Source organism: Oryctolagus cuniculus, chromosome 21, assembly GCF_964237555.1.
Source record: "Oryctolagus cuniculus chromosome 21, mOryCun1.1, whole genome shotgun sequence".
In the NCBI taxonomy this organism is placed as follows: domain Eukaryota; kingdom Metazoa; phylum Chordata; class Mammalia; order Lagomorpha; family Leporidae; genus Oryctolagus; species Oryctolagus cuniculus.
The window spans coordinates 21,220,557-21,237,522 of NC_091452.1; the positions used below are offsets into that span (position 1 = coordinate 21,220,557).

General features: G+C 60.7%; 1 protein-coding gene across 1 annotated transcript in view; it reads right to left on the minus strand.

Moving 5' to 3' along the window:
• Positions 1–6,664: 6,664 nt before the first annotated feature.
• MN1 (MN1 proto-oncogene, transcriptional regulator) overlaps positions 6,665–16,966 on the minus strand; it is a 41,442-nt gene continuing 31,140 nt past the window's right edge. The window contains exon 2 of the mRNA XM_051826475.2: positions 6,665–9,358. Coding sequence (XP_051682435.1) covers positions 9,177–9,358 — 182 coding nt within the window. The 3' untranslated portion in view covers positions 6,665–9,176. The remainder of the gene's footprint in view (positions 9,359–16,966) is intronic.

Consider the following 16,966-nt stretch of genomic DNA (forward strand, 5'->3'; position numbering starts at 1 on the left):
ACACACCGGAGCCCAACCCACTGCACCCCAGCTAAGCCCCCTGTACCTCCAGTTTTTGAAACGTGCAAAAGAACCATGCCGGAATACTTAGACAAACACGACACTCCCTCCGAGACGTTAAATGGCATCGCACCATGTGGCGGTTCCTTGGAAAGCCAGATATAGAAGTATCCTAAAACTTGGGAATTCCAGGAAAATTGGAAACACAGGATCATGGGAAGAGTTGCACAGGCGCACTCGTGGCCGCGTTATCCATGAGAGCCCAGACGCTTAAACAAACCAAGTGTCCACCAACTGGGGAACAGCGGGAGGCAGTGCAGTACAGGCTGAGATGGACTAGTACTTAGTCGTGAACAGGACGGAGGGCTGATACGGCTGTGAGGTGCACAACCTCGACAACGTCACACAAAACCAAAGTCGGGCACAAACAGCCGTCCGTCGCGTGACCCGTTACAGGGCGCGTCCAGGCGATCCACGGGCACAGAGGGGAAAGTGGTGGCCGAGGGGCGGGCGAGGGGAGGGCAGTGACTGTTGATGCGTCCAGAGCTGCTCGGTGGAATGATGAGAAGGTTCTGGAACTGGGCACACCACGCCATGAACTCGCAGGCTTCGCATGGTTAAACGGACGGAGTCCATGCTCCGTAGGTGTGCGTTTCACGTCCTGGCTGGCGTGAGCTCGCTGGGTCTGACACACCCTCTCCTCTGCTCCCGCCACTGTGTGCCCTTGCACCTCCAAACGGCAAGCTCAAGACCCCTCCCGTCTTCCTACGTAGCCTGGGTCCGATATTTCATCAGAGCGAGGCAAACCTGAGCAGTACGGCCCAGGGCCTCCCAGGTCAGCTCAACCCAGTCCCAGGACATCCTCCGTCCTCTCCACAATGCAACTGTGGGGCCCCAGGGGCCAGTCGCCCCGCCTTGCCCGGCCCTTGGCCAGTTTGGAAAATCAGAGCTTCACTCGTCCTGGGAGCCGTTCCTAATCATTCCAGAAAGAAAGCGTGGGCAGGCACTCGGCCGGGTGGTTAAGGCATGGGCTAGGAAGCTCGCATTCCACATCTGGGTGCCTGGGTTCGAGTCCTGGCTCCGCTCCGGATGCCGGCTTCCTGCTAATGTGCACCCTGGGAGGCAGCAGTGATGGCTCAAGTACTGGGGGTCTCTGCCACCCACACAGGAGACCCGGATGGAGTTCCTGGCTCCTGGCTTCTGCCTGGCCCAGCCCTGGCTATTGTGGGCATTTGGGGAGTGAACCAGTGGACAAGACATTCTCTGTCTCTCTCTCTCTCTCTATGCCTCTCAAATAAACACATTTTTTAATTACCAAAAAAAAAAAGAAAAAGAAAAGAAATAGCATGCGAGCCATGTGGTTAATTCCGGAATTTGGATGTTAGCGGATCACCTGTGTGGGTGTGCACACCTCAGGACGCCCCCCAGTGAGTCAGGACCTAGTGTAACCCCTCTCCCCCTTGCGTGTGGGTGGATCTGCTTTCTGGCTTCCAACAGGGAGAATATGTCTGAGGTGACGGATGTCACAGCCTTGGGTGTGCTATGTTATATAAGACTCCGTCTCCACAGGCTGGAGCCAAGCACTTGGTAGCACTGGGCACCACCTATGCACCAGCTCGTAGGGGACCCCTGGGACCCCCTGGAAGCTCAGGGCAGACCCTGTCATGTGCTAGTGAGACACAGGGGGGCCCACGGTCACACGGTGCCCAGCACCCCCTAGTCGAGCCTCCAGTTGGGACCACAACCCACCCCCACCTGGATCTCCCCCGGGAGCCCACGGGTGGAGAACCCAGCTGCGCAAAGGCCCGGTGGCTGCCCGGCAAGAGCTCCGGGGCTGTTTCCAGCGGCTGCCTGGGGTCATTTGTTACAGACAGTGGTGCTCGAATGCTTTGGAGGCTTAGTGCAGGCCAACACCGGGGCACCCGTCTCTATGAAAAGGAAAGCTTTGGTCAGAGTGGGTAAGGAGGCAGGAGGCAGACCTGTTGCCCCAGTCTGAGGTCCGGGCACGTTTTCTGCGTGTGTTCTTGTTGTTTGTTTGTTTGCGAGACAGAGCAAGCGAAGGTTGCAGAGACAGACAGACAGACAGAACTTCCATTCACTGCTTCATTCCCCGAATGCCCAGGCCAGCAAGGGCTGGGCCAGGCCGAGGCCGGCAGCCCAGAATTCAACCTGCGTTTCTCACAACTGGGGCGCAGCCGCCCAAGCCAGCACCTGCTGCCGCCTGGGGCACTCGTGAGTAGGAAGCTGGACTCAGGAGCCGGAGCCAGGACTCGAACCCCAGCGCTCCCACATGGGACTGGGACATTGGAGCCTCTAGGCTGTAGGCCGTGGGGAGTTTTTATAGACTGTAGCACGGGGTTTCCTGCTCAGTGGCTGCTTACACGCGGGGGTGTGGCCACGCTGGGGGGCGTAGTTCTTCAGGGGGGGAACCTGCGTCCCTCCCCCCACCGTGAGCTGGAAGCCACATGCCCAGCTCCCCCAACTCGCAGCCGAAGGCTGTGCAAGGGAGCTGACATCCTGTTACTGGCTCACTGTGGCTGGTTCTGCAGCTACCAGTGGCAGGTGGGGTCACGGTCATTGTCAAGCGAGTTCGGCCCCCTGAGCGCTCTTCTCCCTCACTCGCCCACACTCCTGCCGTGAGATGCACCTGCCACGCTGTGCCGCTGAGGGCTGAGGGCTGACTGCAGGCGGCCTCCCCCACCCGGGGCTCGTGGCCTCCAAATCTGCGAGCCACATAAACCCTCATTATGTAACGAAGCACCCGGCCCCATCACAGTTCTTAACAATCAAAGAAAAAGTGGGTGAAATGATTTCTTATTAGCCTAGTAAAGCACACCCAGGTTATTAGCATCTTGCCACGTCATCCACTCACCAAATTCTAATTAACGAGAGATTGCATTCTTTTTTTTTCCCCCAGACCGAATCTTTGAGCGTGATGTGTATCTCACACACAAAACATCTCACCTGGGGTCTGCCACATTTGAAACCCCTCGAGAGCCAGCCATGGCTGGTGGAGACCACGCTGGACGACCCAGGCCTAGACACTTAGTCGGCTCTGACTGTATGCCTGTGTAGCTCCCGCCACACGCGGCACACGCCACGAGGCGCAGGTAGTCGCTGACATCACAAGGAAGGCGGAGTCGGAACACTTCCAGGGAGAGAGGCACACGCCCCAGCCCCAGGAAGCCGTCCTCCCCACGCCACCCTGCCCGTGTTTCAGACGGGAACCTGAGGCTCCGGCCCCCGGCCTGTGACCCGGCCGCCCGCCCACCCTGGGCTCCAAGGCTCACGTCTGCAGGGCCCACCCAGCTCCACGCAGTCTTCCTGGAACCCGCACAGCAGGTGCGACTTTCTGAGGCTCCCCCAGGGATTCCCAAGGAATGTCCTGCCGGGCCCCAGGAGGCAGGCACTCCTCCACTCCCCACCCCCTGCTCCGTTCTTCTGTGCCGGTGGCACCCACCCCCACCGCCTCCAAAGGCCTTCCCCACAACTCGAACACAGAACCAGGCTTCCAAGAACCTGCAGCCCACGAGCACGGGGCTGCAGATAGCCAACTGCAGCGGGGCCTCGTCCCACCACACCATGCCCCACCCCACCCCGCCAGGGTGCTGGTCAGCTCAGGAACTGTCACATGGTGCTGACCCAATTTAAAGAGAGAAAAACTGAGGCCCAAAGCACTGGCTCTTTGCATGGCACCGCTGACACTGCTCACCATGCTCAGTCCAGAATCTTCGCCCAGATGGGAGGACCATGCTTGGCCTCTGCCTCTCATCAGTCCATGATCAATGGTGCACCTGCCCGGGCATGGGCTCTCCCCGCAATGGTTCAGGCCCCACCCCCTCGTTCCGCCTCCTCTCCTCCCTCCCTCAGGTCCTGACCACCATCACCCGAAGCCGTCACTCTCAGCAGGGGACTCAGAGGTCACAGAGATTTTTAAAGTTCTCTGAATTCAGGTGAATGTGGCAGCCTCATTCATAACACCTCCTGATCTGACCAACACACCATTAGAGAGAAAGGAGGGGCCGCCGCTGTGGCAGAGCAGGTAAAGCCTCCACCTGCAGTGCCGGGGGCACCGGTTCGAGTCCCGGCTGCTCCACTTCCGATCCAGCTCTCTGCTGTGGCCTGGGAAAGCAGTGGAAGATGGCCCAAGTCCATGGGCCCCTGCACACGCCTGAGAGACTCGGAAGAAGCTCCTGGCTTCCAATCAATCATTGCAGCCATTAGGGGAGTGAATCAGTAGATGGAAGACTCTCTCTCTCTCTCTCTCTCTCTCTCTGTAATTCTGACCTTCAAATAAATAAATAAATCTTTTAAAAAGAGAAGGGCCAGATTTTTTTTTAGATGAAGTATAAAGGAAACTGTAAAGGTTGAAAGAAATACAAACACCTGCAAAATGACAGCCAGTGTATCTGCTGGGATGAACAGGATGTGAGGATGAACTCCTATTCATCCTTCAAAGCCCTGCCCGGCCACGTTCCCCACTGTCACAGAGACCTCCAATCCCTCTGAGGCCGAGGGTTGTTGGCGCATTCCTCTCACTTTCAGCTGTCGAGTTATGCGTCCGTGTCCCCCGGGTCTCCTTTCTAGGCTGTGGGTACCTTCAGGGCAGGTGACGTGTGATGCCAGTCACCCGAACTCTGCTGCTGCACCTGCAGAATGGGAGGATTCAGCTCTGGCACCAAGATGCCTCGAGCATTCAACGAGACGGGGCGGCCGATGGGCGCCATGTTCAGGACACCACCGGGGACGCCCACACCCCATACCAGAGTTCCTGGGTTCAAGTCCCACTCTGTCCGCTGATGCACACCCTGGGAGACAGCAGAAGATGACCCAAGTCCTTAGGAGCTGGCTTAGGAGCCGGATTGGCTGCACTGCGCGTGCCCTCGGGGTTCCAGAGAGGAGGCCAGCCCCCTCCCCAGCCACAGGAGGAGGCAGGGAGGCCCATCCTGCCAGGAGCCAGCGGGCGGTGTCGGAGGGGACTGGCACCATTGGCTGCCCTCTGTGCCGGCTCCGTGTCCCGGGGGTCCAGGGCAGCACAGCTCCGTGGGGTCGGGAGCATCCCGGGCCGTGGAAGCGAGGCTCAGAGGGAGAAGGCAGCTCGCCCTCTGGCCCGCGAGGGGCTCCGGGTGCGCTTCCGTGCGGAATTCCAGAGCCGACAGCAAAGTGCCTACAGTCAGGGAGGGCTGTGTGTGGGGAGGGGCGGGGATAATCTTCCTGAGTGTGTCCTCTGCTGTGAGATGGGGAATGTGCTGACGTCATTGAATGCCTACAGCGTGATGCCGTGCCGGGGAGCTTCGGCAGGCTGCCGGCTCAGCGAGGGGCTCCCGGGCTGGAGCCACCGTGGGGAGACAGGTGGGAGAGGGCGCGGTGTCTGCTCCCACGCGGAATGGCCACCCTGGGGGTCTCCACCTTGCCGCTTCAAACTGCCATTGGGACCACCTAGAGTAGCCGCCCGGGCCCCTGGGCGCTGGAACAGAGTGGGCGGGCACTGTGCCTGCTACCGTGATATGTGAAGGAAGTGTTCAAAGGTTCCGATTCAGAGGCCAGAAATCCAGCAGCGCTGGGGTCTGGAGTTCCACCCAGAGAGGGGGCGAGGGGCCGAGGGAGGGCCCGGGACGGTTCCGCCATGGCCTCGAGGCTGGCGCTGCAGGTGCCCACGCGACGCTGCTGCCCGCACGGTGGCCTATGGGGAAGCCCGCCCATCGACAGGGCCTGGAAGAGGACTGGCAGTGGGCGGCACCTCCAGGGTCAGCGGCGTTTGTTCCATGTGAGAGACAAGGCACTGACAGATGCCTGCCCGCCACATCACAGGGCCCGCGTTCAACACCAGCTCTGGCTCCTGCCTCCAGCGCCCCGGGAGGCAGCGGGTGCCGCTCGCTCAAGTGACAGTCCCTGCCACCCACGTGGGAGGCCCTGCCAGTGCTCCCGGCTCCTGGCTTCCGCCCCGTCCTGGTGGTGCAGAGCTGGTGAGTGAGCAGCAGACGGGAGCAGCTTTGTGTGGGTCTGTCTGTCTGTCTGTTTCCCTTTAAATAAATCCAAGCAACTTTTGAATCCTTCAATGCACTGACCAGCTCTCTCCCTCACAAAGAATTATCAGACCCAAAATGTCAATGTTGGGAAACCTTGAAACATAAAACACACATGGGGCATCAGCACACACACACGTGTACACACATGCACACACACGCACATGCATACATCCACATGCACACGAAGAATTTAAAGAGATTGACAGAGGCCGGCACCGCGGCTCACTAGGCTAATCCTCCGCCTGCAGCGCTGGCACACCTGGTTCTAGTCCCGGTCAGGGCGCCGGATTCTGTCCCGGTTGCCCCTCTTCCAGTCCAGCTCTCTGCTGTGGCCCAGGAAAGCAGTGGAGGATGGCCCGAGTGCTTGGGCCCTGCACCCCATGGGAGACCAGGAGAAGCACCTGGATCCTAGGTTTTGGATCGGCGTAGCGGCCACTTGAGGAGTGAACCAATGGAAAAAGGAAGACCTGTCTCTCTCTCTCTCTCTCTCCCTCTCGCTCTCTCACTGTCTAACTCTGCCTAACTCCAAAAAAAAAAAAAAAAAAAAAAAAAAGAGAGAGAGAGAGAGAGATTAATGGAAAGGGGGAGGGGGCGGGGAAAACCAAAAGCAGGCCCCACCCACAAACGTACCACAGTCACCGTTAAGGTCATATTTATTGTTCTTTAGCTGCTCAGGAAAACATATACAGGTATATACAATATGCGTGGATACAGAAGACTGCACTTTACATATTTTTTTAAAAAGAAAGAAAAAATAACACTCAATTTCATGAGCTATTGTCACAGTCTTCCAACCAAGCATTTCAGAAATGAATTTCTTTTAAAAGTCAAAAAAGATTACAGGATTGCTTAACACACAGTAGAGTTAAGTTTTCATATTTTACATGTGCAATACCATTTTCGTGTTCTTTCCCGAAGAGTTTGCTACGCAGGATGGATCTACGGGCGGCGGGTGTCTGTCCCATTTGCTGCTACTCCTTCCATTGAACCAAACCGACTGAAATGACATCCGTTTGCTTAAGGCGATTGTTAAAGCTGCTCCGATCCGGGGTGGCAAGGAGCAAGAACGTTGCAAAGTTGGGGGGCTTCCAGGATTGCCGAGCCCGGGGAGCTGCCGGCCGACGCCTCCTCCACGTGGGCTGGGGAAGTCAAAGGCAGGAGACGCTCTGTTCCCCCGCCTTAAGCAATCACGGGGAACTCAGTCCTGTTTTCTCGAAAGGGAAGTGAGGAAGCTCTCGAAGGGTGGCGGAGTCGCGGGAGGCGAGGTGGAGTTCTGCTCAAACGTGGCCGGGCGGCCCGGGCGAGACTCCCTCCCTGCTCTCCCCACGCGTGCGGTGCGTTGCGTGCCACCTGCTCCTGGCGGCAGCCGGCGCCGCCCCCGTCAGACTGCCCAGGCAAGAACCGCACCCGGCCAAGGAACGGGAAGCAGGAGGGAGGGGAGAGAGACAGAGAGACAGAGAGAGGGGTGGGGGGAGAGGGGTTTTCTGGAAGCTTCTCTCTCTTTGCTGAAAGGTACTGTGAACTGAACATTGTCGGAGCTGTGTATCAGCCCAAAGCCCTCAGGTCAGCACTGGAAGCAGCCAGGCTACGGCCGCTGGGCCACGGGGCAGAGGGAGACTCAAGATGGAGCTTGCTCGGAACAAAACGGACAGAAACGCCAAGGTCAAGGGTGGGGGGAGGCGCTGGGACCGGCTGCTCGTGGTCTCACCTTCCCTGGCAGCTCTGCCCCCCCCACCCCGAGCCCCCACAAACGTCTGCAGGCGCCGACAGCACCCAAGGAGAAGCCGCATGGGTGCATGGCTCTGACTTTTGCAACCAGGTGGGACTGACTCCACAGGCCAGTGGGAGTTCTGGGATTAAAAACTAAAAGCTAGGAAGTGATGTCCTTCTTCTTCCCACTCCTCCAGCTCTGCAGACCACAGACCCCAGCAGGGAAGCCAGGCTAAGAGAAGGAGAACCGGGCGGGATGGGGCTGCAGGACCCTGCAGGCTGAGCCTGGGGGAGGGGACCCAGGGACAGAGGCTGCCCAGGGTGGGGGAGGCACACTTGGTCCCCTCCTTCTTTCCCAGGATGCCAGGCCAGGAAAGGGCGAGAGCGCAGACTCCATCTTCCCACAGCTCCAGGGATGAGCCAGCCCGGTGTTGCAGCAAGGGCCTGAGCCTGTAGCCCTCCCCACCCCCACCCCTGCCCAGAGTGTGCGTAAGCAGGAAGGGCAGTCACCACCCCCACCATGCACACCCAAGGCTGCTCTGCATGGAGTGCACAAATGTGGAGCCTGGAAGCTTGCTGGGAGGCCCAGAAAGGGGGAGAAAAACACCACTGTGGAACATTCCAGAACATTCCAACTCCCTCTCCCAGAGCAGGCTGGACGCATCATTGTGTCGGCTGCCGAGAGCCAGCTTCCAGCAGGAGAGAGTGTGGAAGGGAAGGAGACTGAGGGCTGAGTGCTGTGTTTGTAGGAACAAAAATCCATCTATTCTCTCAGGGCACAGACAACACAAAACCCCAGGCACAATACGTAAGGGGGCCATTAATTGTTGGGCTCCTGTCTGACTGATGACAGTTGGGTGTCAATATATAATATCATGATGACAATTTGACTTTCACCTGGCAATATTCCAGAAGTACTATCCTCCAAGATTTTCATTTTAACAAGCAGTGAACAAAGGAAAAAGAGAGAGAGCAAGAGAGAGGAGGAGGAGGAGGGGGCGGGGAGACGAAAGAGAGAAAGTAAAAGAGAATAAAAAGGGAGGCGGCTCGCGTCTGATTATGCAGTAGCGGTGGACACAGAGCAGCGGGAGTAAAACGAGAAAGAAGGTGTAGAAAGAAGGGGCCGAGCTTACGGAGAGCGGGCACAGAGGCTGAAGCAAAAGTTGCTAACTGCAGAAGGGTTAACACTGGTGACATTGTCGGTGGCCTTGACAGTTTCTTAAAAAAAAAAAAAAAAAGCTTTTGCAGGGGGTGGGGGGTTTCTATCTCCCCTTTAAATTAACCCCTTCCGGTCCAGACGCCACCAAGCAGGTACCAACCTAGGAAAAAAAAATCACCATCAGCCACTCGGTGGGAGTGGCACTTTCAGATGGACAAGGGTGGAGGGGTGGGGGCAGGGCAGGGCCTGGCTGGGGAGGGGTCTCTCTCGTCGTCGCTTCAAGTCAGGGCGGCCACAAACGTCCCAAATCTGTTGGAGATGTCAGAGTGCAGGGACCTCCAGGTGGGCACGGACGCACGGGCCTTGGCGTCGCCCACGTCGTCCGTGCAGTGGACGGACAGGCACTGCAGATGGCTGCCGGGCTGTGAGGCTGACCCCTTGCTCGCGGGGAGGTCGTGGGCTGTGGAGAAAGAAGAGAAAGGGGGCGTCAGTGGACATCTGTGCCACCCCGCTTCCTGGCTGGGAACGCCACCCCGGGTTTTGCTGTGAGGCCTCGGGCCCCCAGGAGCCCCCGCCCCGACCCCTGTTGTTGGGAAAGGGCAGAAGCGGGCAGGATAAACTCTGGGTTGCCAAAGGGTGAGCTAGACGTGAAGTCAAGTCAGGAGGGCTTCCTGGAAAGGACACCAAAGGATGTGTAGGAGTTCGCCAGAGAGGGCGGGGGCTGAGGCTCAGAGGGGGCTTTGAGAGGACCCCCACCCTCCTGTGCCTCCTGCCGGGGCCTCCCACCCCCACCCTCCCCGCCAGGCTCAGCCTCTGGGCCTCCACCCTACATGAGGCTTCTGCAGCCCAGAGAGCCCCAGAAGCTTTTCTGGGGTCGCACAGCTGGACACCCTGGAGTCTGGGGTTCTGGCTGCATGAAGGGACCCGAGTCGAGTGCCCGCCTCTGAAACAGGGGTGCCCATGACTCAACCAGGCCGGTGACGTGTAAACTGTAAAGTGCTGTCCAGACTCTGGGGACCCTGACCAAGCCAGCCCAGTTTTTGCAGGAAAAGACTTCGGGCGCTGAGGGCAGGGGCGTTCATGGGAAATGGAATCCAAAGATATTCACCTTAGCGCAAGGGGTCTCGGAACCCAAGCCTACGAGAGGCCCTGAGACCTTTGCGGACGCCGCGTGTTATGCAATAGCGACACGATTTCCCAAGTTGCCTGCACCGAAAGAAATGCATCGCCCCATGCCATGTTTCCACGCCCTTGCCCACGAGCGCTCTCCTCCCCCCTCCCTGAAGCCTGACTCAGAGAGAGCAGGTGAGTCAGCCGAGGCCGCACAGCCAGGCAGGGGTTTGGAGAGAGGCTGGGGGGCTGGAAGCCAGCAAAGCTGGAACGGGGGCCGAGGGAGCACACCCGGAGCCTGCCCCCACCTCTGCCGCCGGCCCGCCCTCCACGCTCCGTGCGAGCCCGGCCAGGGCCCTGTGCCAAGCAGGAGTCGCCCTGCCCACCACACCCTCCAGGAGTAAGCGGGAGCAGAGCGAAGCCAGAGACAACCCTCCCTGCGGGCGGGGCCCGGGCAGTGGGGCCAGGCTGTGAGTAAGGGGGTTGGGGGCCACTTTGCCACTCTGAATGAACCTCAGTTCCCCCACCCTGGTAAAGCAGGGACAATGCCATCCCCCCGGGGCACGCAGGGAGCGCCCCCTGTCACTGGCACGGGGACGGGTCAGCAGGGGAGGTAAGGGGCCCCTGCAGCTCCCTAGGAGCCCCTAAGAGTCTCGCGCCCCCACCTTCCTGGGGAAGTGGTCACGTGCACAGACTCCTGGTGATGAAACTGGAGTCTTTGCCCCATTTCACAGATGGGGAAGCTGAGATGCTGAGTGAAGGCTGCAGGGCTGCTGAGCCAGGATGCTGCCAACGCCGCACGCAGGGCTGCCTGCCTGGGGGGCTATGCAGGCTCCCCCGGCACCCAGTACGCCCCGACGCCCCTGCTCCCGGATCCACACCGCTGCCTTGTGCACCCACCCCCACCAGAAGGAACGGCATTCCCAGGATGCAAGAGCTGGGCTGGCCCCGGGCAGCTCCGGCCAGAGAGCACCCCATTCCTTCACTGCACGCACGGGACATGGGGCCCCTGGTGCCCACTCCCAGAGGGGAAGACAGAGGCTGGAGGGGACAGCTCCCGCCCGCCCAGCTCCAGGAAGGTGGAAGGAAGTTTCCCGAGCCTCACACTAGGACAGCAGAGGCTGTGGAGCCATTGGGGGGCGGAGTCTGCTGGGCGAGGGGTAGAGACCCACCCACCATTGCCAAAGCTCCTAGGATCTAGAAGCGGCCAGGCCAGAGCCGCTGTGCCGCCTGGCTGGGGTGGATTTAGGGAGGGCATGCCGGGGCCCCTGTGGTATCCAATCCCACCATCCCCCAGCAGCAGGATGAGCTGTCTCCCCACGCTCGGAGGGGGCCCGGGGCTGCCCCAGCCTCTGCCTGGGACGAGCCAGCCAGCCGCGCCAGCCCTGGGGAAGCTGATGTTTGAGACAGAATATTCTGCGTCAGTTCTTGACAAGCCGAGCATGACCAAACTGATCCTCTCTCCGCCGGATTCATTCCAGCTGGGGAGGAGGGGCGGGCGGCAGCGGCGGCGGGGGGGGGGGGGGGGGGGGACCAACACGCCCGAGGCCGGCGGCTCCCCCGGCTGCCCCCGGAAGCCGCCTCAAGTCACGGCCTGCCCCAGCTGTGCTGAAGCCCTCTGACCCCAGGGCTGGGGGCGGGTTGGGGTGGGGGGCTCCTGGGGTCGGGAGGAGACCCTGTGATTACCGAGTGCCTGGCACCGCCAGCCACCGTGCAAGGTGTTATCCCCATCTTCCCCGTCACCTTGGTCTGTCTGGGCAAGGGGCACTCGGTCTGGGCCTGGGCGCTGACTGTGAAGTGACCCCCATTCCCATTTGATGGATGGGAAGACTGAGGCTGCACAGGGCAGGGAACTGCCCAGGGATCCCCTGGAGCTGGGTCACCAGGTCTTCTTTCAGCCCAGGATTCTCAGCCTCAATTTCCCCATCTAGAACTCAGAGATGGGCATTCCTGGTGGGGCCTGGCTCAGCAGCCTAAGAGGTCACACAGGAGAAAGAGCCGGCGACACTGTACGTGTGGGGACCCGGAAGGGGTCAGCTGTGTCCTCATCTCCAAACTCCCCCTGCCCCTCCCGTCGTGTGGTCCTCAGCAGGTTCGGGCTGTGCAGGGCCTCACACCCCGTGTGCAAGGTGGAACTTGGAGCCGGGATGCCCCTGCCATTCCTCCTCCCCAAGACCTCTCCCCACCCTCTCTTCAGGTACACAAATCCTTGCAGAGCCCCCCAGCCCCTCCTCCCACCCCGCCACCCCCTCCCTCAGCCCCGCATCCAATTTTGCAGGCGTTGGATTTTGTCTCCAGCGTTTCTCAGTCCACCACGGGGACGGTGGGTGCCAGGGAGGGGAGAGAGACCCGGGAGAGAGCAGGTGCATGAGTAGCCGTGTTTTCCCTGGCACGGCTCTGCAAGGAGCGTGGTGGCCATTCTCAGTGCAAGGGACTGGCGTGCACATCACTCCCGCTCTCAGAACCCGAGTTCTAAGGAACGGGGTGGGAAAAGAATGGGGCTGGCCGTCGGGGAGGCAGTTAGAGGGATTAAGTGAAATGATCCGTGGAAAGCACTTGGCACGCGGTGCGCTGCCGCCAGCGCTGGCCGTGAGTGCCGCCTGCCCTTGTCGCTGGCCAGGCTGCGAGAGGGACCCGGCTGGGGCACTGATGGGGAGGGCAGGCGACCCTCCCGCTGGCCACGGCTGCCCGCGGTGGAGGCCGGAGGGGGATGTGCAGGCGCTCACCAGGGGGTGTTGCCTTGTTCACTTTGCTTCCGGAGCTGCTGCCCACGGGGGACCGGCGTGTCTTTGAAGTCAGCAAAACAGACCTCGGCATCAGCCTGCTCTGCACTAGTCACCCTGGGACCGGGATCCTATCTGGGTGAGCCACGTGCGTGCACAGGTGTCCTGAGCCACATGGGGAGCCACTGCCACCTCCCATGGCCGCCAAAGCGTGGCCAGCCGCTGTTCTACCCAGGACCCCGTGGGAAGGGGACCTGTGGCCTCCTGCTCACCACCTCCCCAAGCCCTATCCACCAGGGCAAGGCCAAGGGTATGGGGCAGCAGTGCCCAGACCATGGGCTCCTGGGCGAGATGCAAACCTGGCTGTAACAGGAAGTCACAGAACCTCCCTCTCAGGCTGCTAGGAGGACGCCTATGAACCCTCAAGCCTCAGGTCTGCCCTCCTCCTCCGTTCTCCAGCAGCCATAGGCTTTGCCGGCAGCCGTGGTGGGCACTGCTGGCCCCCTGTGTCACACTGGAAGGGCCGGCCAGCTTCCTGTCCCTGCCTGCCGAGGCTGGAGGGGATGGGGGTGTGTCCAGGGCGGGCTCCATCCCAGGCAGAGCAGGGGAATTGGAATTCCGAGCGCATTTCTCACTTGGAGCAGTGTGGGCCCAGCACACAATAGCAAAGGGCCCCTCACCCCACTCAACCTTCCAACAAAGGGAAATGCGTTTTGCTTTCTCCTTTATCTGGACCTGGCTGGGGGGGAGGGGGAGGGAAGAGGGGGTTGGGGACACTGGGTTTCCGTGACAGCTGTCACTCAATCGGGCCACCTCCTCTTGACGCCTTTGTCCCTTGCAGCCCAGGAGTCCCTTAAGTCCAACCCCAACCCCAACCCCATCCGTGAGCCCGGACTGCCACGGCTCCTATTTCTGCATCTCCAACCAGGGCTGGGCACGCACGCCAAAGCCAGCCCTGCCCCAGAGACCAAGAGGCTGGCCCGCCAGGTCCCCATGAGTGGCCGTTCTCTGTTTCTATACTGTGAGCCCAGTGAGGTTCTCGAAGCACCTGCTACCACCTTCCATAGCTCCCCAGTGCTCCCAGGACAGAACCTGTGGTGTCACACAACCTGGCCTGCCGCCCTCTAGGGTCCCCCGCCTCATGTCCCAGCACTGTCCCCTGCGCCGCGAGCCGCCCCGCCCCAGCCATGCGAGAGCACACCCCGACCGGCACAGGAACCTGGAATGGACAGCTGCGCTGGCCCTGGTGTGAACACCCTGGAAGCCCACGCACAATCTCTCACGGGATGCTTCTCCTGAGCCCTTCGGGAAGCTCTTCACAGGCACGCATTTCAAAAGCAAATTTTTTTTGCACTGAAATAAACGTTAATTATTTCCTTCCATTTTCCATGCACTAGTTTTTTTAATGTTTGTTTTTAGCTACTTGAAAGGCAGAGCAAGAGAGAGCGAGAGGGGGAGAGAGAGAGCGGGAGAGAGAGAGGGAGGGAGAGAGGGAGAGAGATGGAGAGAGAGGGGGAGAGGGAGAGGGGGAGAGAGGGAGAGATAGAGGGAGAGGGAGGGAAGGGAGGGAGGGAGGGCGGGCTGTCCTCGTGCAGTGCTGGGCCCCGCCCCCTCCCCCTGGGGTCCTCGCTGACTCTGGGACAGAGAAGGAACAGCAAATCTCAGCCAGGTGTGGGCGGCAGCAACCGAGAGACCACAGGACCACGGAGCAAGCCGAGAAGCAGAGCCTCAGCCCCCTCCCCCACGGTGCCGCCTCCCACACATACGTGGCAACCTGGGGTTCCTCCAACTCCCGGCTCAGAGGCCTGGGTTCTACCCCCGCCATGGTCTGCCCCTCAGCTCCGTGACCTGGGGAAGGTGAACCTGCAAGGTCTGAGCCTCCCACCCCAGAAGCAGGGCGGCGGGGGCGGGGGGACAATCCTTCCAGGAAGTCACAGGAGCTGGGCCAGGAGCCCCCCCCCGGGGCAGCCATGTCTGTGCAGCTCAGGCATGCTCTCTACTTCCCAGTATCGCATAAGGATTTCCTGTTCTCATCCCAGCTCTGTCATTTGCCTCCTGTGTGACCTTGGACAAGTCACTCCCCCTCTCTGGACCTGTTTGGTTTTCTCTAAAGTGATGCACAATCCCCTGCCTGCTTCTGTCCCTTTGGGGCAATCAGATGTCACCCGAGGCTGAGGAGAGTCCCCTCCCAAAGTGAGGCAGAAGGAAACAGCTCAACCTAAGCCCCGGGGACCAGGGAATTGAGGGCTGGTGGCCAGCAGCCTGGGTACCCCACAGGGGCCACACAGGCAAGCCCAGGGGACCGGCCAGCCCCTCAGCCTAGCCCTGCTGGCATCCCTGCCCCTTCTCTGCTCGTCCATCCATGACAATGTCCGGCCACCGAGTCCTGTGACAGCCGGGAAGAGGACAGAACAAAGCTGAGCACATCCCTGTGCCGTCAGCCCCAGGGACCCAACGGGGGACACCGGCCACGCACCGCTCAGCAGCCAGGGACAGGCTGGCCTGATGCACCAGCCCACTCGGCAGCAGAGGACACGGAGGGTCAGGGAGGGAACATCACAGACACAGGGCCACGCAGCTGGCCAGCGGCACGGCCAGGGCTGTCTGATGTGAAAGCGTGTGTTGTTAACACCACAGAGGCCAGAGTGTCTGTCTGTCTGTCCCTACCTCTCTTTTTCTTTCTGTCTCTCTCCCTCTCTGAGATCCACGCCCTGACTTTCGGGCACGGAACCCTAAGACTCCCAGCCCGGGACAAGCCCGCCCCTGTGCCACGCTCCCCCCACCCACAGGGCAGGAGGCCTGGCCGGGGCTCCAGAGGAGCAGGGGTGTGTGTGTGTGTGTGTGTGTGTGTGCCTGACACCCCCCCCCCCCCGCCAGCACTCAGGAAGGACCCGGCCAGGCCCCCCTTGCAGGCTGAAGCCACTGGGGCGGCTGGGCCAGGCCGCTGGATGCCTGGGAATTAATCTGAGCTGACTTGGCTGAGGGCAGCTGTCACTTAGATTGAGAGGCTGCCGAGGGCTGGGGGCAGGCTGGGGCGGCGGTGGGAGGAGGGGGCTGGGGACTGAGGACCTCCCTCGGCTCTGAAGGAGGCGTGGGTTGGGCGTGGGGCCCGAGGAGGCACAGCGCCCTGGGATGGACGGAGCGACCCACACCCACGGGCAGTTGGCAGCGCGGGCTCTGCAGCCGGCCGCAGCATCATCTCCAGTCTGGCTTCTTGTCCTGGTGCCTCCGGCCGTGCAGCCAGTGACCTGTGCCAAACACAGCCCTGCACACCCCCAGGCCGCTCTGGGCCCGTGCTGCTGAGACGTGACAGCTCCGGGGGAGGGGGAGGTGAAGGGGGAGGGGCACGGGCACACCCCTCAGCCTGCACCTGCCCCCAGACAGCAGTGCAGGCAGGGGCTCCTGTAGCCGGGGCACTGCCCATCAGCTCTGGGGAAGTGAACTCTCTCCAGGGAAAGGGTGCTGGCGGGGGCACAGGCTGCAGGGGGCCCTTGTGGGGGTTGGGGGGAGGGGGGTTGGGGGCCATGAGAACCCAAGCAAAGCCCCTTGCACCCAGGGGACCCCAGTCCACAGGAGCTGCTCTGGGGGTGGTTATCCACCCCCTGGGACATGCATCCCTTCTGGGAATGCCTACTTCTGGCTTCTGACCCAGCTTCCTACTCAAGTGCACCCTGGGAGGCAGGGGGCGATGGCACAAGTTCTTAAAGTCCCTGCAAGGCACGTGGGCGACCTGGATGGAGTTCCGCCTGGCCTAGCCCTGGCTCTGGTGGCCAACTTAGGGGTGAACCAGGGAAGGCAAGATGCCTCTGTGTCTCTCAAATGAACTGAAAATAAAGACAAAAAACCCAGACAGGGCAGCTGCTCTTGGTATTGCTACTATTGTTGCACTGGGCGCTCTGCAGCCTGCCTCTCCCTCTGCCCTCTCTACTCTCTTGCTTTCTTGCCCACAGCTCAGCCAAGCGGCGCTGAACCCAACACTGGGCGGCCCAGGGCAGGACGCTATACCTCTCTGACCCCCGCATCCTCCCAGGCTGAGCCCCCAGCGTTCTGCCTGCTGCACCGTAAGCCCTTCTGCGGTAACTATTTTTATAAAATGAGACAATTCACGCAGAAGCAGAACCCCACAGCCTCCCGCCCATCACCGGGAAGACCAGATTCCAGGACATGTCTGAATTTTGGAAAATCCGTTCTCGGAGCGAGTGCTCTGCTCACCCACGGAAGCCCTCCGAGCGCCG